Source organism: Mandrillus leucophaeus, unplaced genomic scaffold (assembly GCF_000951045.1).
Source record: "Mandrillus leucophaeus isolate KB7577 unplaced genomic scaffold, Mleu.le_1.0 Scaffold673, whole genome shotgun sequence".
In the NCBI taxonomy this organism is placed as follows: Eukaryota; Metazoa; Chordata; class Mammalia; order Primates; family Cercopithecidae; genus Mandrillus; species Mandrillus leucophaeus.
In genome coordinates, this window is record NW_012107286.1 from 1,535,251 (window position 1) to 1,555,107 (window position 19,857).

A 19,857-nucleotide genomic window follows, 5' to 3' on the forward strand; every position below is an offset into this window, starting at 1 on the left:
AGCTTCATAAGGCCCCTACCATAGTGATTAAAAGCTCTAGCTTATCAAAATGTCCACTGGCTACATTGCAGATGTTCCCAGAAATTTTTCTTTCTCTTTACTATTGTAGTACATTATACATCGTAATTATCCATCGTATGTTACCTTGCATTATTACTCGAATTATATTTGAACTCTGTGGAGGGCCAGGAGCTCGTTTTAAACTTCTCTGTCACCCACTATAGTGCCTTCGGTATTCAATGAATTAAAGCATATATTAAAATAACAATGAAAATGGTCTGTAATTTAAACATGGGAATGTCACAGAGTGTTCCACCCGTGTCAGTGATTGATTCATACACTTACCAGGAGTGGTTGCTTATCGTCTGAGAAGCGGTGACTCCCCCACATGCAAGCATGGCTGCATGTCATGGTTCAGAGGTCACGCATGTACTCTGTCTGACAGACTTCAGCACTGGGCTGGGGACAGTGTGAAGACAGAGTCATAGAAGCCGACTGGGCATAAGCCTTCATGTCCCTTTTGTAAAGTAGATCATGGGTACCTATGCTGTGCTGGTACCTTACCCCTACAGTAATTATCTGTGGTTCATTGTTTCCATTATACACATCTTATATTACACTATACTCAACAGCAAATTATTATTAATATGCCATATGTTATTACTTTGTAAAATGGGGTTTGTTACCCCCATTTAATAGATTAGAAAATAGATGTTTATAGAGTAAGGAAATTCCAAAGGATTTTGTGGCTAGTCAAGTGGCAGAGCCCAGAGATGAAACTATGTGTCTTTGGTACTCAATCCACTGGTTGTTTCTATAACCCTCTGCTGTCTGCTGGAATTATGATTGAAAAGTTATATACATGTGCTTGAGAGATTCAGTGGGGGAAGTATACCTCTAAGATGTATCTAGTTAAATATTCTGTAAACTCTGGAACATAATTTTGTTACTTCTCATTAACAACATATTTTCCTACATCTTGAAAACTTAGGATGTCCATAATTCTAGTATGGAGACTAGAGCTTCTGTTATTACTACCCTGAGTATAATCAGTTCTGACCTTAAGGAACAAGCAGCTCTGTGAAGAGAAAAATAAAATGATACTCTCAGTTTAAGAGCAAGTTCAGGCTGGGCACGGTGGCTGATGCCTGTAATCCCAGCACTTTGGGAGGTCGAGGCAGGTGGATCACTTGAGGTCAGGAGTTTGAGACCAGCCTGGCCATCATGGTGAAACCCCATCTCTACTAAAAACACAAAAATTAGCCGGGCGTAGTGGTGCGCACCTGTAATCCCAGCTACTCAGGAAGCTGAGGCAGGAGAATTGCTTGAACATGGGAGGCAGAGGTTGCAGTGAGCCTAGATCATGCCAATACACTCTAGCCTGGACGACAGAGTGAGACTCCGTAAAAAAAAAAAAAAAAAAAAAAAAAAAAAAAAAAAAGCAACGTCAAAGGGAGCAATTTATTTTAATATGTGTAAAGTAAAATTTTAGGTAATTACTATCAAGCTATATATTATTCACAGTTTTAAGTAGTTTTGTCTTTGTTATAGAATGAATACCTAAATGAAGATGTGGATGCTAGAGTTATTGAATATGAGGATAACCGGCCCCTTTTAGATATGTTTCTGCAAAAGCCAATGGGTTTACTTTCCCTACTTGATGAAGAAAGTAGATTTCCCAAGGCCACTGACCAGACTCTTGTAGGTGAGTTTTCAGTCCAGTGTGTCTGCATGGTTTTATGAATAGAGTCATGTCATTCTGAATGATACTTTTAAATGGCTTTAAATTATCTGGGAGAAAATAGCTGTCATAAAGCCTGCATATTTGACTTTAAAGAAGAGCCTTTGGATTTAATACCTGGACCAGTGCATGTCTATGATAGGGTAAAATATTTAGTGATAAATTAAGCAAGTTTAAATATTGGACTTCTGCTTATTTTATGGTGAAGTTCAACCATAGAATCACAGGTTATAAATGACCTTAGAAATTTTCCAGCCCAAAATTAGAAATTAGTGAGCAGGGCAGGAGGATAGCTCTGGAATTGAAAAGAGATAGTTAACAGGTAGGAAATAAATTAATCTGTGATGTTCTGTTCTATTCATTTATTTAATAGAGGCAAATCGCTTCAAATACTTAATAACCTCTAAGTTACTGTACATTAATAAATGTTCATGATAATCCTAAGTCATCACAGTAAGATTAAATCTATTTTTTGTGTCTGAGAAGGCAGAGATGTGTATAATACATTTTAAAAGATCACCATTCAAGCTGGTTAAAATGAAAGTGTCTTACTCCTCAAATTAAAAAAAAAAAAAAACTTTAGATTCTTCAGATATCTGAAAAAAAATGTTTTAAACGCAGAACATTGTATTCCCTGATTATAAGAGGTATTTATTCTGTATGAGAAATACTTGCAGAAAATGTGGATTCACACCTTTCTGTCATTTACTTTGGGTGACATGCAGAGCCTCTTTCTTACCATTAGGTCTGTGATGTCTCTTCTTTCTGACTCACTGATTGGCTTAAATCTCTCCTTGAATTGGACAATACTAGATGGAAAATAAATTGACCCCAAAGTGGTGGGAAAAATCATTTCACAGCAGTCACTTGATTTTTAGATCAAATGATCCTTCTAGAACAAGTTCTCTGAAGGTGGTAAAATTGTTATAGAAATTTAGCTGCCTTTAAGATCATGTTTTATTTCTCATGTAATCAATAATAATTTACAGCTCTATAAGTAGAAAAGAGAGCAAAAACACTAGATTTTTAGGCTCATGGCTTGACATCACACTGTGTTTTACAGACCTCTTTGGTCAGTCTCAAGTAGTTCACTTGCTCTGTACCAGTGGTTCTCAAAATGTGGTCTCCCGCCCAGGAGCATCAGCATCACCTGAGAACTTGTTAGAAATGTGAATTCTTGGATCCCACCCCAAACCTACTGAGTCAGAAACTCTGCGGTTGGGGCCCAGCAACCTGTGTTATAACAAACCCTCGGCCGGGCACAGTGGCCCACACTTGTAATCCCAGCACTTTGGGAGGCTGACGCAGGTGGATCACCTGAGGTCAGGAGTTTGAGACCAGCCTGGCCAACATGGCAAAAGCCTGTCTCTACTTTAAAAATACAAAAAATTAGCCAGGCCTGGTGGTGGGCGCCTGTAGTCCCAGCTACTCAGGAGGCTGAGGCAGGAGAATTGCTTGAACCCAGGTGGCAGAGGTTGCAGTGAGCTGAGATCGCACCATTGCACTCCAGCCTGGGCAACAAGAGCGAAACTGCCTCTCAAAAAATAAAAACCCTCGAGGTGACTCTGATGCATGACATGGCATGAGGACTGATGCCCTAAATCGTAATGTAATGGTAGAAATTAATGATCTTGAGTTTACTTTACCATATATAATTCTATTCCAAATCTGCATATATTAGCTATGTAAAATTTTCTTTGTTCGCTGCACATTGTCCTTTTTATGGTAAATGATTCTCACAGTATCTTTTGAGAATCTCATACATGCTTGATATATGAGTTCAGTATTTTTCTACAGAAAAATTTGAAGGTAACCTGAAATCACAGTACTTCTGGAGACCCAAAAGATTGGAACTTAGTTTTGGAATTCACCATTATGCAGGAAAGGTAAGAACTCTTAAGAATTATGACTGGGTTTCTCTTTAGCCTTTTAATGAATAATAGGATGGACATAAAAATTATGGCCCAAAATGTTTATAGGTAATAATAATGTCATAGCTGTCTGTTTCCACTCCCACTGGCCCTAATTATGCCCTCTGATGTCCTGTGATTGATCCTGTCCTTTGCCAGCCACTCACTATGGAGGCCACACCCACTCCAGGGCACGCGCTGCTGGCATCTATGCTGAAGAGGTTAAAAGAAAAGTCTTTCTCTTAGTTTAAGAATCATAACGTTATAGTTTTTCTAGAGGAATTGTTTTTCAGTAACTAAGAAAAAACAAGAAAGAAAAGACACAAAACTGAAAGAATCCTTGGGTGAGATTAGCTAGCAATAGTTACCTATTTGTTTCCTTCTTTTAACAATGCCTGAGGACCTTTGGTATAAACTGCCCTTTTCAGACTTTAGATGATTCTCTCTCTACTGTACTCTTTGTCCCTCCTCCCTTTCAAGAAGAGAAGGTGCCAGGCTAGAGATACAGTCAGATAGCTGAGCTAAGCCAGATGGATGGATTACAATGCAGTTAGAGGAGGAAATGTCTCTACATTGACAGAAACACATTTCCACACCAGAACGAACCTCAGTTATGTTGTCCTAGACCCAGAGGATGCTCTCTTTCCTTCCTTCTGCAGAGAATGACAGGTCATTCCTTCACAATGATGTCATAAATATGGGAGGACAAAGAGGACATTCAGATCAAGAAAGAATGTATCAAATGAGAAATACATAAAAATAAAATTACACAGAACTTAAAGCATTCTAGTCTGCTTGGCAACCTCCATATGTCTGTCAACATCCCACAGACTTTCATCATTTTTAAAGTATACCTTAAATCATTAGTTTATAGCCTAATGATTCTTAGCATATCATTTTCCAAATAAAGCCTGTTTTAAACATCCATTAAGAATTGCGTGAACCTGTAGTCCCAGCTACTTGGGAGGCTGAGACCAGAGAATTGCTTGAACCCAGGAGGTGAAGGTTGCAGTGAGTCAAGATCGCACCACTGCACTCCAGTGTGGGCAACAGAGTGAGACTATGTCTCAAATAAAAAAAAAATTGCCTATGATCATTTTATCTAGTTGTTTTTAACAATTAGATTTTAACAATCTATTAGTCTGCTCGGGCTGCCATAACAAAAATATCACAGGCTGCATGACTTAAACAACAGACCTTTTTTTTTTTTTTTTTGACAGTTTTGGAGGCTGACAGATCAAGGTGCTCCGAGAAGGGTTAGCATCTGGGAGGCCTCTCTTCCTGGCTTGAAGATGGCTACCTTCTCAAGGTGTCCCCACATGGCCTTTGCTATGTGAGCGTAGGGAGTGGGGAGAGATATCCCTGGTTCCTCTTCCCGCTCTTATAAGAACACAAGTCTTATTGGTGTAGGGTCTTACTCTTATACCCTATTTATCATTAATTACCTCCTTAAAGGCCCTGTCTCCAAATATAGTCACAGTGAAAGTTTACATCTTCAGCATCTGAATTTTGGAAGAACACAATTTGACCCGTAACAAATACTATATTGGATCATTCCACAAAAATCTTTGGATTACATTGATCTTGAAAAAGTCATAAAATTAGCCAGGCATGGTGGCTCATGTCTGTAATCCTAGCACTTTGGGAGGCCAAGGTGGGAGGATCACTGGAGCTCAGGAGCTCAAGACCACCCTTGGTAACATAGCAAAACCTCATCTCTAAACCTTTTTTTTAAGTAATAGCATTATTTAGAAGTGCCAGAAACACAAAAAGCCACAGTGTATTTAAATCACACTACTACTGAGATAAAAATCTATCATGGCCAATTCAATACCGGTGGACCAGTATCATAGAAATAGGAATGCTTTTGTGGCTCAATATGCTTCCTTTATGCTGCTCCATCCCTCCAAATAGAGAAAAGAAACATACCAAATTCCCAACATAATAAATGAGAGGAATCCAACCTCTTTGGTCGTTTCAACCCAAATAAAATCAGTGAGACACAGATTATTATAAGGGGCTACCTTAGTAAATGCTTGTGTCCCTGTTGCTGAACATAGAGTAAGCTCATAATGAGTATCTGTTGATAATGATGATGATGATGGTGAGGAGGAGGTGGATGATGACAATGACATTGATTGTGATAATTATAGCATACTGTATCAACAGGTCCTCTATAATGCAAGTGGATTCTTAGCCAAAAACAGAGACACTCTTCCAACTGATATTGTGCTACTTTTGAGGTCATCTGACAACAGTGTAATTAGGCAACTAGTCAACCACCCTCTGACCAAAACAGGTAAGGCAATTTTCCTTACCTGTAAGTTTTCTCAAGCCCAATCAAATAGTTTCTATCTCTGTGCTTTTCACGAATTTCATCCTTAATTTGTCATGTGAGTTTGTTTTTGGCTCACTAAATATTAATTTGTTAATATCCTCTGCACCAGATCATCTGAAGAAAATATAAAAATGAATATAAATAAGCTAGTTTTTCATTAAAGGTAAGTGTTTGCAGCATTCACCATAGTAGTGCTATTCTAGCTACTCACTACAAGAGTATACTGACCTCCAGAGTTCAGAATTACCTGCGCAAATCAGGAGTGGGCAGCTTTTGGATGATTCTTTGAGGTTCCAAAAGTTTGGTGGGCTCTCTTATTGATTAAAACTGGGCATGTCTTTGTTCCACCCAACCATAATACATCCTTGCATTTGCTGTAAGTAGAAAAAATATAGTTTGGGTTGTTTTTCTTTACTGGAGTTTAAAGTTGTTCTCTGCATTTCTTGTATCATAATTTTATTGAAGTATAACTGAAATACAAGAAACAGCACATATTTAAACAGCAAAATTTGATGAGTTTTTGACATATATAAGCACCTGTAAAACTATCACCATGATTAATAGTGAACATACTCATCACTCACAAATGAGGTTTCTTCATGACCCTTTATAATCCTTTCCTCCACTCCTTCCTGTTCTATCACCATTTGTTGAAGAGATTGTTCTTTCCCCATTGAATTGCTTTGACACTCCTTGAAAACTCAGTTGACTAATGAATAGGTCTATTTCTGGACTCTTTATTGTGTGTCATTGATATTTATCTATCTTTAGGCTAATGCACACTTCTGACTAGTGTAACTTTCTATAAAGTCCTGAAATCAGGCAGTACAAGTTAGCCTGACTTTGTTCTTATTCAGGCTTGTTTAGGTAATTATAATTTGTTTGCTTTTCCATATACGTTTTAGAATGAGCTTCTCAATTTCTACCAAAAATCCTAGTTGGATTTTGATTGGAATGCACTGAAATTATAGATCAATAATGGGAGATTTGGTATCTTCCCAATATTAAATCTTCCAATCGGCACAGTCTAGCTCTCCATTTATTTAAGTCTCCCTTAATTTCTTTCAGCAATATGTTGTAGTTTTCAGTGTACAAGTTTTGCACATCCTTTGTCAAATTATCTGCTAGTGTATCACATTTTTATGTGATTATAAATGGTAATTTTTAACTGAAATTCTGGTTTTTGCCAGTATATGAAATCTAATTGATTTTTGTATATTGATTTTTTGCCCTGCAACCTTCCTAAGCTCATTTATCAGAATAGCTTTTTTTGTTAATTCCAAAGGATTTTCTTCACAGATGATCATGTCATATTGGAAAAGAAAGGATTTTGCCTGTTCTTTTCCAATATGTTTCCTTTTGACTTCTTTTTTCTTGGTTGTACTGGCTAGAATCACCAATGCAGTCTCCAGTGTTGAACACAGGATAGGTTGCAAGAGTGAACATTCTTGCCTTTTTCCTGATCTTGGCAAAAGAGTAGTTAGTCTTTTAGTCTTTCACCACGGAGTATAATGTTAACTGTGGATTTTTTCATAGATGCCCTTTATCAGGGGAGAAGTTACTTTACTTTTTTTTTTAATTCCTAATTTCCTGAGTGATTTTTGTTGTTGGTGGTTGTTGTTGTTGTTGTTGGTTGTTGTTGTTGTTGGTTGTTGTTGTTGTTGTTGTTTTTGTTGTTGTTGTTTGTTTTTAGTTTTTTGTTTTTTGTTTGGAGACAGGGTCTCACACTGTTGCCCAGGCTTAGAGTGCAGTGGCACAATCTCGGCTCACTGCAACATCCACCTCCCAAGTTCAAGCGATTCCCCTACTCCAGCCTCCCAAGTAGCTAGGATTACAGGCATGCACCACCATGCCCAGCTAATTTTTGTATTTTTAGTAGAGATGGGGTTTCACCATGTTGGCCAAACTGGTATTGAGCCCCTGACCTCAGGTGATCCACCTGCCTCGGCCTCCCAAAGTGCTTGGATTACAGGTGTGAGTCACTGCACCTGGCCAATTTCCTGATTTTTTTTTTTAGCAGGCATGCATACTGTATTTTGTTAAATGCTTTTTCCACATCTATTGAATAGATTACCCTTATATTTTGTTTTTTTTTAATACAAATGACATTTGGAAGTATATGTACATTATAGAATAATGAAATCCAGATAATTAACATATATATTACTGTATATAATTATTTGTGGTGAGAACACTTAAAATCTACTATCTTAGCAATTTTCAAGTATATAATACATTGCTATGAACTTATTTATCCTATCTAGCTGACACTTTCTATCCTTTGACCAACATCTCCCCAACCCACCTCCTCCCACTGCAACCACCCCAACTGCTAGTAACCACTATTCCACTCTCTAGCTCTATGAAATCAACTTTTTTAGATTCCACAAATTCCATCCAGTATTTGTCTTTTTGTGACTGACTAATTTCACTTATAGTGTCCTTCAGGTTCAACCATGTTGAATAGTATTCGTGTGTGTGTGCGTGTGTGTGTGTGTGTGTATGTGTGTGTAGACACCACATTTTCTTTATCCAATCATCCATTGATGGACAACTAGGTTGATCATATCTTGGCTATTATGAACAATGCTGCATCTGTTAGATGGTGAGTGACTGATTTTTTAATCATTCCTGGGAAAAACCTCAAATGGTCATGATGCATGGTACTTTTTATATATTGCTGAAATCAGTTTGCAAACATGTTTTAAGAATGTTTGCATCTATGTTTTTCAGGAATATTGCACTATAGTTTTCTTATGCTTTATTTTGTGATTTTGGAATCACAGTAATGCTGGCCTCATAGAATAAATTGAGTAGTATTGCCTTTCCTTCGATTTTCAGGAATAGTAGAATGAGTATTATTTCTTCCTAAGTTGCCTTGTAGAATTCACCAGTGAAGCCAACGGGGCCTGAAGGATGTTTTGTGAGATTTTCAACTACAAATTCAATTTGTTTAATAAACATAAAGCTGTTTGAGTTATCTAATTTTTGAGTGAGTTTTAGTAGATTGTGTCTTTTAAGAAATTTATTTCATCTACATAGTCAAATTTATTGACACAGTTGATTATAACATTTTCTTACTATCCTTTTAATATCTGTAGATCCTGAAGTTATGTCAGCTCTCTCATAAGTGACACTGGTAATTTGTGTCTTCTCTCATTTTATTCTTGATATATTTCCTAGACATGTATTAATTTTATTAATCTTCTCAAATGGTTTCATTGATTTTTTTTATTGGTTTTGTTTCTATTTCATTCTCTTTTTCTTTCTCATTTATCTTTGTTGTTTTCTTTTTCTGCTCACTTTGTGTCTTATTTTGTTTCCTTTTTTTAATTTCTAAGGTAAAACTTAGATCAGTGATTTAAGAAGACATTCTTCTAGCATCAGCACTTATATGGGTTATTTATAAGAGTTTATAAGGTTTCCAAATATGGTGAGATTTTCCAAATATTATTTATGGGCTTCTAATTTAACTTCATAGTGTTCAGAGAGCATACTTTGTATTATTTAATCCATTTAACTCCACCCGACCATAATACATCCTTGCATTTGCTGTAAGTTTTCAGAGATATGTTTTAAGACCCATAATATTATGTCTTATTTTATTTTCATTTGCACTTGAAAATACTGTTTATTCTGCTGGTTGTTGGATGAAATGTTCTGTAGATGTCAATTAGGTCTGCTTTATTGAGAGTATTGGTTACGTCTTCTGTATTCTTACTGTTTTTCTCTCTCCTGGTGCTATCAATTACTGAGAGAGGGATTTTTAAATATTTGACTATAGCTGTCGATTTGCCTCTCTTTTTTTTCAGTTTTTGCTCATGTATTCTTAAGCTATATTATTAGGTACATAAACATTTAAAATTGTTATGTCTTCTTGATGGATAGACTCCTTTGTTATTATGTAATGACCCTTTTCATCCTTGGCAGCATTGTTTGTTCTGAAATCTACTTTGCCTGATATTAATGTAGAGGCTCCAGCTTTCTTATGATTAGTGAGTGAATGGCATATCTTTTTCCGTACTCTTAATTTCAACTTATTTTTTTCTTTATATTCAAAGTAGGGTTTTTCTAAACAGCACATAGTTGGGTCTTGTTTTTTTTAATCCAGTCTGACAATCTCTGCCTTTCAATTGAGATGATTAGACGATTTACATTTAATGTGATTAATGATATGGTTGGATTTGACTCTTATCATCTTGCCACTTGTTTTCTATTGGTTATATCGGCTCTTTTCCCAGGCTTTACCTGAGTTCCCTCACTCCCTGCATTTCAGGCTGACACCTCTCCAGGCAGAAAGCTGGCACAATCAAAGGACTCACCCCATTTGTCTTCCCTCTCTTAGGGATCAGCGTCCTTACACTGCTTGATGCACAATGTTTGAAACCTGTTTTCCATTTTGTATGTCTTTTTAGTTGTTTGGGGAAGGTTAATTTAGCCTGTTACTTTATCTGACCCAGAAGCAAAAGTCATTACTTTTGACTTTAACAATTGCCATCCCTTTCCATATACACCAACAGCATCTATGCATCTAACTCCATGTTTTTCACCCTATAAAATATGTAGCCAGGTTCTAAATACTATGTTATGTTGCTTGGCTATCAGCAGAACAGTGTCTGGGTGGCCAGGGAGAAGAGAAAACTTAATAGTCAAGTATGTTTCAATAAACTCAGAACCTCAGAGATAGCAAAGACGTATGGATTTTATATTCACCCAGATGTGCAAACATGTAATAATAATCATAGACAACTTTGTTATCTGTTATGTGCTAGGCACCGTGCTAAGCACCTTTGATTACTCCTAATGACAACACAATAAGGAGGTACTAGTTTTTACAAATAAGACATTAAGGCTTGAAAGTGTTGAGCAGCTTTCCCAAGGTTTCCCAATGGAAAATGTTAGAATTAGAGTTATTCAGTTCTATATTATGCTGTCTTCAAGATTCTAAAATAACCATGGCCTTTAGTATATATGACTTCACATATGACCTATAGTTCAGCCATTTTTAGGGGAAAGTGCACCACAGTTCCTTGCAGCTCGCGTTTTTAGTTGGGTTTATCACAAACTTGTTCGTTAGGTGAACCATAAAAACCAAAATGGACACATTTTCTGAAATTAAAGTCTATGCTAATTTTAGTTGCCATTGATCTAGATAAATAAATTTAAGCAAAATTCCTGAAACTGCCATTCTAAAGATCATCTGTTGCTGTCTCTGTCCACCCTGCTGTAGTCAGTAAGTTTCACATTTGAAAAGTGAACAGGGCAAGCCTAGCATGGAAACTGTTGCACACACCCGTCTCAGCCCCTCCCCTAGAGTTTGGAGGGAGAGGAGGTGGCAGAGCAGATGCACTGCCAGGCACATCCCCAACATGATTCCTTCCTGCACCATCTTAGGCCAGCCTTTTGCAACCATAAAGAATGGGAAAAATTTGCCAAAAACATTCAGCCTCTATTTATCACCTAAAAGAAGGAGAGAGACAAGAAATGATCATTCTGAATTGGTACTGCATTTTGAAGATATTTTGCCCATTACTATTAGGATAATAAACTCTTGGATTGTGGGTTGGTTGGTTCCTTGTGCCTGGTGGGGGTGAGAAAGCTGTGAAAGTGAATTGCATTTCAGGGGCCTTCCATGTGCCAGACATATTATCGCATTTCATCAAAACTCTGTGAAGTAATCACCATTATTCCCATTTTATGGATTCTAGGTGCAGATCAGAGACTAAGTAAATGACCCAAAGGCAACACAGTTTAAGCACTGTACCTGAGATTCAAAGCCAAGTCTTTCTGGCTTCTTGGGCCATAATTTTTTCACTGCTTTGGATTGTGTGCATTCGTGTAGTCCTTAGAATGAAGCACATATTTCTGAAAGTTAGACTGAAAAAGGCCATTGCCTCCAACCATAGTTGATTTGCTTATAACCACCTCATGCAAATTACTGATTCATATGATCTTTCAAGCCTGTTGTAAAGCTTAGCCTATGTTAAAGAAAATCTCAGATGCCATTTATCACACAAAAAAATAAGAAGCAAACTGCTCCCTCAATCATAGTCATCTCAAGTCTTCTAGCAATTCAACGGAAACCCAACACTTACCTCTGCCTTTTCTGTTTTCCAAGCTCAAGGGTTTTTTTCTGAATTTAAAATTTGTTGTACATTTTTACATAATTTTTTTATTCCTGAGTTCCTCCAAAAATAGTTAACCAAGCATGTGATTATGAATATTGCAGGATTAAGAATGCTTATTTTAACATTTAAGTAAATGGGAAAACTCATCTAGACATTAAGGATTCTAAAAGGTATATTACATTTTTCTACATTCTCATAGGTAATCTGCCACATTCTAAAACTCAAAACGTTATAAACTATCAAATGAGGACTTCAGAAAAATTAATCAACCTGGCAAAGGTAAGAAAATGCTTTTTTCCTTGGCAGTGAGTCTAAGAATCTAACTGGTACGATGGCGATATTTGTATGCTTCTCAAAGTCAACAGTTTTTTCTTAGCTTTTCTCCCTTTGATCTTGCTTTTCTGTTTGAACAGATGTGTATGTTTTGTTCTTGTTACTGCTAGGGGCTAAAATAATCATGCATTTCTGATATATTAATATTTCCAACTCTTTTTTAGCTAGTTTTTGGGGGGAGTTTTTGTGTTTGTTTGTTTGTTTGTTTTTGAGACTGGGGTTTCACTCTGTTACCCAGACTGGAGTGCAGTGGCATGATCTCAGCTTACTGCAACCTCTGCCTCCTGGGCTCAAGTGATTCTCCTGCCTCAGCCTCCCGAGTAGCTGGGATTACAGGCACCCACCACACCCGGCTAATTTTTGTATTTTTAATAGAGACGGGATTTCACCATGTTGGCCAGGCTGGTCTCGAACTCCTGACCTCAAATGATCCGCCTGCCTTGGACTCCCAAAGTGCTGGGATTACAGGCGTGAGTTACCGTGCCCAACCCTTTTTTAGCTAGTTTTAAGTGTTACACTAAGACCAACTAAAAATGTACTAGTGAAGGTGAGAGATATTCACAGTCTACATAAGACCAATTAAAATTCCAATGAGACTGACAAATAATTACGTAAGGGAAGAATATCAACATTTTGCTGTTTTACATATTTGAATGCATAAATTAAGATAGCCCATGGTCTCTGTAGATAATAAAGTACAATAGATACCAAAGCATCACTGTTTTCCTTGGTCTCTTTAGGGCGACACTGGAGAAGCCACGCGTCATGCCAGAGAGACAACCAACATGAAAACACAAACAGTTGCATCATATTTTAGAGTAAGATATTAAACTGTGATGTATTGTGCTTAGGGGTGCTATTTAGTCTAAATGGGTTATAGATCAAAAGCCAGTAACACTAGCAGAAGAGAATATTGTATTCCATTTACTGTTGTTAGATACAGGATATGTTAGCATCTACCTTCAAAATCTGTGGATTGGTTTGTTTCTACATTCCACCCGGGAAATTATTGTATCCCAGGTCAATCTTTTTTTTTTTTTTTTTTTTTGAGACGGGATCTCACTCTTTTGCCCAGGCTAGTGTGCAATGGTGCAATCTCGGCTCACTGTAAGCTCCGCCTCCTGGGTTCACGCCATTCTCCTGCCTCAGCCTCCCAAGTAGCTAGAACTACAGGCACCTGCCACCACACCCGGCTAATTTTTTGTATTTTTAGTAGAGACAAGGTTTCACCGTGTTAGCCAGGATGGTCTCGATCTCCTAACCTCATGATCTGCCCGCCTTGGCCTCCCAAAGTGCTGGGATTACAGACGTAAGCCACCGTGCCTGGCCGTATCCCAGGTCAATCTTAATGAAAGTCTATACCTTGATTAAAATTTGTTCGTAGAACAGAATGCATTCCCACTAGAATAAAACCTAAACGGATTTTTACCTCAATGCTATGGTAACTACCAATTCTCCTTCCCCCTCCTGAATGATTTTAGAATAGACAGATAGGGCAAGGCTGAGCATCCATCTCCATTTCATATCACCCTTCTTGTATAGAGCTAAAAACCTCAAAAGGAAAATAGAGCCCGTGTAGGAATGGGGCGAGGAGAAGAGTCATCAGGAAGATGTGGTAACATGCTTAAGGGAGTGTGCTTAGCATAGGATCAAGGCGACCTTCCTTCCTTGGGCAATATAAGAGAAAAGAAAAAAGCAAGTACTTTTTTTTCCCTCTGTGCTCTACATAACCCTTCCCTTATTATTGGTTCCAGTTCTTGTTTACCTATTCTGATAAAAACCTATTAACCATCCAATGAAAATGAAGAAAATACCACTAAAACTTGGAGTTATTACTTATATAATTTAATGTGGAGGAGGTGGAGGAAATTAGATTAAATTTAAGTGTTCCGTGAATATATCCAGCTCTCTAGCAGAAACGTAAAATTCTTTAAAAAATATATGAATATCTTTACTAAATATTTTTTAAGTCCTAAGCTCATAGAAGATAGTGTATACTTAATCATCTTTGAGTAGTGCCTAGTACATTTATATGCTTAATACCTGATGTTTGCTGCAGATACATTTCATTTTACATCAGAAATGCAGCTCAGGTGAATCACTGAATGTATTTACAGCCAGGTTTCCTATTTTAAGTGAGTTACCCAAGGCCATTATCATACCACTGTTGTTGGCATCAAACGCTGTATGTATGTTTAAACCAGGTTAGTTCATGAAATCTTTTTAATCTTCAGGCTGAAGTGAGAAATGATAGAAGATAATTCTACACAACATGAAGTGTGTTTTTAAAGCTATTTTTCATTCTGCAGAGAAGACTGGACACAGTGTAACACTATGCTTTTTCCCTCAGAAAAACCAGCACCTAAGTTGCAGGAAGCTCCTGCTCAGAGTATCACCCCTGTACCACCAGTACCTGGCAGATGTTTGCATGAGTAAAGGAATGATGACTTACAGATAAATGTAATGAAAAGGGCTCCAAAGTGACAGGCCCAGCTGTTTGAAAAGGTCACATCTGAGCCTCAATGCCCAAAAGGAAGCCATGCAACTTCAGAGCTTTGTCGGTTGCCAGTTTCAGCATTTGTTTTGCACTGGCTTTGTGACTGTAGGCTCTTACATTTCCAGCACTAATTGAGATCCAGCCATCAATTGCTATTTGTGTCCATACTTACCTCGCCAATAAATGTGATCCTGGTCTTTGAGATTCTCGTTTTCTGGGATTCCACTTTTAGTTGATTATCCTAATATGTTATACTTACTTGTCTAGTAATTGGCTACTGTTTTAATAAGGTATTGGTATAGAACATAGTTTCATATATATGTGAATTTTTAAAATTCTCCAAAAATAAATAAGAAAATGATCAAATTAGAACTGATGAAAATATTTAATTGGATATAACTTTGCTTATATCTACTTCCTACATATTAAAGGCTATTAACTTTTCTGTCCTTATTTTAAACTAAGAGATGATCCTAACAGGGATTAAGGTGTTCCCTTTTTTTTTTTATTGTATTTTAAGTTCAGGGGTATGTGCAGTTTGGTTACATAGGTGAAGTTGTGTCATGGAGGTTTGTTAAACAGATTATTTCATCACGCAGGTATTAAGCCCAGTACCCATTAGTTGTTTTTGCTGATCCTCTCCCTCCTCCCACCCTTTATCGTCCAATAAGCTCCAATGTGTGTTGTAAAGTATTCCCTTTTTTACCTTCCATAAAGAGAGAGTTGGACAAGGAAATTAATATATACGCAGGATTAACCAGATTGTGTAGTATTATAATTTGGCAAGTTAGCTTAAGAGTATATAATTGCTTACAAACTACATCAAAAATAATTTTATCTGTTAATTATAGTTGCCTTAATGGTTTATAAGCAAACTTTGAATAGTTAAATTTCTAGTTATTGCCTCTACATTTTTGTAAGTAAATCTGTATTTTTAGAACTATACTATAAATAAAATGTTCATTAAAACAGATTTTCCTCCATTTGCTGTGACTAGTGGGAGCATTTATAACATTCATTTTTTTGAATGTTATTCTTGTAGTAAAAAGAAAGGCCTACAAGCTCATACGTTTTTGTATGCTACATTGGGAAATTTATTTTTGTTGTGTATCATAGTATTCCCTGATGGATTTGTTGTCTAAAATGGTGGTGGGCCAACCTCATTTCGTCCGTTGCATCAAACCAAATAATGAGCGTCAGGCAAGAAAATATGACAAAGAGAAAGTTCTGCTGCAGCTTCGGTACACAGGAATTCTGGAAACAGCAAGAATTCGAAGGCTAGGATTCTCCCATCGGATACTTTTTGCTAATTTTATAAAGCGGTATGTGGATTTATTTTTCAGTTTCTATTGTGCAGTTTATATAAAAATTATTTAGAAGAATTATAAGAAACATAATATGAAAAAATATTTAGAGGTCTAGGAGGGAGGCATTTTGTTCATGCAAATGATTATGTGTTGAAAAAAGAAGATAGCTATTAACTGAGGCTGAAAGACTCTGGACAGATGGGTGGTACTATGTGGTATAGGCAGCATGATCCAGAGGCCTGACCTTCTTTCTGTACTGAGGAGTTGGAGAATCTGGATTTTCACCCTAGCTCAGCCACTTGCTATGTGACTGTGGGCCCATACCACTGATTCTCAGCTGGGAGAGATTTTGCCCCTCAAAAGACACTTGACAATGTCTGGAGACATTTCTGGTTGTCACATCCTGTGTGGTGGAGGGGCGTGGGGGGATGCTACTGACCTCTAGTGGGTAGAGGCCTGGGAATGCTGTTAACAGGCATTCTACAATTTACAGGATAGCCTCCCCACAACAAAGAATTATCCAGCCCCAAATCTCAACAGTGCTGAGGCTGAGAAACCCTGGCCTATAACCCTAACCTCACTTTACTCACCTACCAAATCTGCTATAACTACCTGATAGGATCCTTATAATGATCAAATGAGATATTGTCTCTAACGGTGATTTGGAAGATGAAACACTTAGGCTTATTTGTCAATTTAAAAAGCTAACATGAACTTTTTTAAAAAGAATCAATTGGTATAAGGAATTTTTTTTTTTTTGAGACGGAGTCTAGCTCTGTGGCCCAGGCTGGAGTGCAGTGGTGCAATCTCAGCTTATTGCAAGCTCTGCTTCCCGGGTTCACACCATTCTCCTGCCTCAGCCTCCTGAGTTGCTGGGACTACAGGCACCCGCCACCACACCCAGCTAAGTTTTTTTGTATTTTTAGTAGAGATGGGGTTTCACCGTGTTAGCCAGGATAGTCTAGAACTCCTGACCTCGTGATCCGCCCGTCTTGGCCTCCCAAAGTGCTAGGATTACAGGTGTGAACCACCGTGCCCAGCCAAGGAGTTCCTTTTAATATTTGAGATTAACATAAAATAAATTGAGCTATATAATAAATATATTTTATTGAGTAATACATAGGTAGTAATATAAAGTTTCAATATCATATATATTTAATATTTTAAAGCCCATATTTTTTATTTTTTTGGTTCTATAATTTCTATTGGTCATTAAACATAATGAAATTTCAATTTTTAAAGATGAAGTCTATTAAAATTTTCAGGTGAAACCCAGAGGAAGTCCCATTTATAACATTCTTCATCCTTTTTCAAAGCATATAAATTACTATTAAGAAAAAAACACAACCTTGTTTTGTGATTGTACACCAAACTTGATTTCTAAGTTTCCTCCCCTCCTCCCAAAACTTGTATGCATTTTATCAGCCATTCTTTTATTTGGAATAACCAAGACTCTTTCTAAATGTGATAAGAATTCTGATTATTTCTGCTAACTTTTATACATTCAGCAAATTTGTGGTAGTTCTTGATTTTGTTTTTCTTTAAAGACCTGGGATTATTTATCTGGAATGCTTTGAAATCAAGAAAACTCTACTACCTTTCTCATGATGGAGATCAACATTACATAAACATAGTGACTTTCGTATTGGCCAATCCTCATAGTAGCTTAAGACAAACTAAAACCTCAAGTTTAGAGTCCAGAAATCTAGTTAGCAGCTAATCATTGACTTTACTTCCTACAGATCAGACCCAATTTTATAACCAAAACTAAGAAATAAAAAAATGGAATTCTTTATTGGCTAATAGGTAAATTCTCCATCCTGCTCATCAAAGCAGATAAACTGAAAATACTAGATACAAAGGAGTTTCAAATTTCAAATTAAAATTAAAATTTGACCTTATTATGCACTTCATGTTTTAGAAAAAAAGATCTTTAACTTGTTTAAATAGTAATATAGATATCATGAGTGTAATATTAATATAAGTACTCTTAAATTTCAGTGATTTTTTTAATGTATAAGACACCATGCTAAGCACTGTGGGAGATACTGAATTTTAGAACTGACTTGATCTTCAAGAATGGACAGGCCAGTTAGAATTACCACAGCCATAGACATGGAAAGTTAACAAGCAATGTGAAGTAGTAACTGCCAAGTCCAAGAGAATGATATACACAGTGTAAAAGTTCAAGGGAAGGAAGAGCATCTCCAGGAAGGCTGATGAGAGAGGATATCAAGAAGAGGTGTTCAGCTAATGCAGAAGGATCATTTGAGGCCAGGAGTTTGAGACCAGCCTGGGCAATGTAGCAAGACCCCATCTCTAAGAAAAAAAAAAAAAAAAAACCTTTTTAAGTCACCTGAGTGTGGTGGCTCATGCCTGTAGTCTTAGCTACTCAGGAGTCTGAGGCAGGAGGATCACTTGAGCCCAGGAGTTCAAGGTTATAGGAGGCTTGATCATACCACTGCACTCCAGCCTGGGTGACAGAGCAAGACCCTATCTCAAAAAAAAATGAAAAATAAAAAATAAGAAGGACTCAGACTAGTACTTGAAGGTGGGTACGGCTTGTGGAGAAAACAGGAGTTTTCTTGGTGTACAGGTTGGTGTGCCAAAAGCTAGCAGGACTTGGGTTGGATTGGGTTGGTAGAGTGGGGATTGCATTGGTGAAGTGACAGAAGACAATATGAAAAAACAGTTGGGTTAAAATTATGAAGAGAAAGTCTTGAATACCAGCCTAATCTTATAGCTTGAAAAATAACCATAGTTTTACAATATAGAACATAATCAGAATAAAACCTATTTTCTTAATGATATTGTAGTTCAAATGTCAGAAATGAGAATAAATTCTTAAATATATTTATAATTATTGTGCTGTTACAGAATAGCAAATTACTACACAATAAATAAAGAGAAGGAGATAAAACTAAGTGTATAGAGAACATGTGAATAGCTATTCTGAATATAGGAAGTTCCAGAAATAAAAGGCTAAACCTTTTCTGCGTCACTAATTTGGAAGTTGTCATCCAAATTGGCATAGACTCTCAGGAAGGCAGAACAATTTTCAGAGATTCTGTGAGGGTGTAAATAGAACTGCTAACCCTCTGCATAGGATGCAAAATTCCCCAGACCCTTTGTTCTGTTGTAGATAAATTCTTCTGTTCTATAAGAAAGAAACAGTCTTAAGGAAAAATATACAACATGAATTTTGCACAAGACACTGAGTTTTTACTGCAGCTATTTCAAAGGAACCCTTACACTAACAAGCCAGCCACTTAACTTGGCTCCATTTTCCCACTAAGCACCTGTACATAATGGTTTGGCTACCAGAGCTCTAATACAACCAGAACTTACTGAAGGCAGTAGTATGGTGGAGTAGATAAGTACCATGCTTTGAAGTCAGCAAAACCGGGTTTGAATCCCAACTCTGCCACTTACTCAGTCTGTGACCTTATTCAAAGTTACTTGAGTTCTATAAGCTTCAAGCTTCAATGTCCCTTAGCTGCAAATAGGGATGATAATAACAATATCTACTTTATATATGTGTTTATAAGTATTAGGAGAAATAATATATATGGATTTTGTTGATAGAACCAGGTGTCGTCAATA

The 19,857-nt window shown here is 37.0% G+C and overlaps 1 protein-coding gene across 1 annotated transcript in view; it reads left to right on the plus strand.

The window, feature by feature from the left end:
* MYO3A (myosin IIIA) overlaps positions 1–19,857 on the plus strand; it is a 259,578-nt gene that overhangs the window by 193,750 nt on the left and 45,971 nt on the right. Inside the window, exons 21-26 of the mRNA XM_012002014.1 lie at positions 1,552–1,705; positions 3,539–3,627; positions 5,821–5,950; positions 12,317–12,396; positions 13,191–13,268; positions 16,064–16,269. Coding sequence (XP_011857404.1) covers positions 1,552–1,705; positions 3,539–3,627; positions 5,821–5,950; positions 12,317–12,396; positions 13,191–13,268; positions 16,064–16,269 — 737 coding nt within the window. The remainder of the gene's footprint in view (positions 1–1,551; positions 1,706–3,538; positions 3,628–5,820; positions 5,951–12,316; positions 12,397–13,190; positions 13,269–16,063; positions 16,270–19,857) is intronic.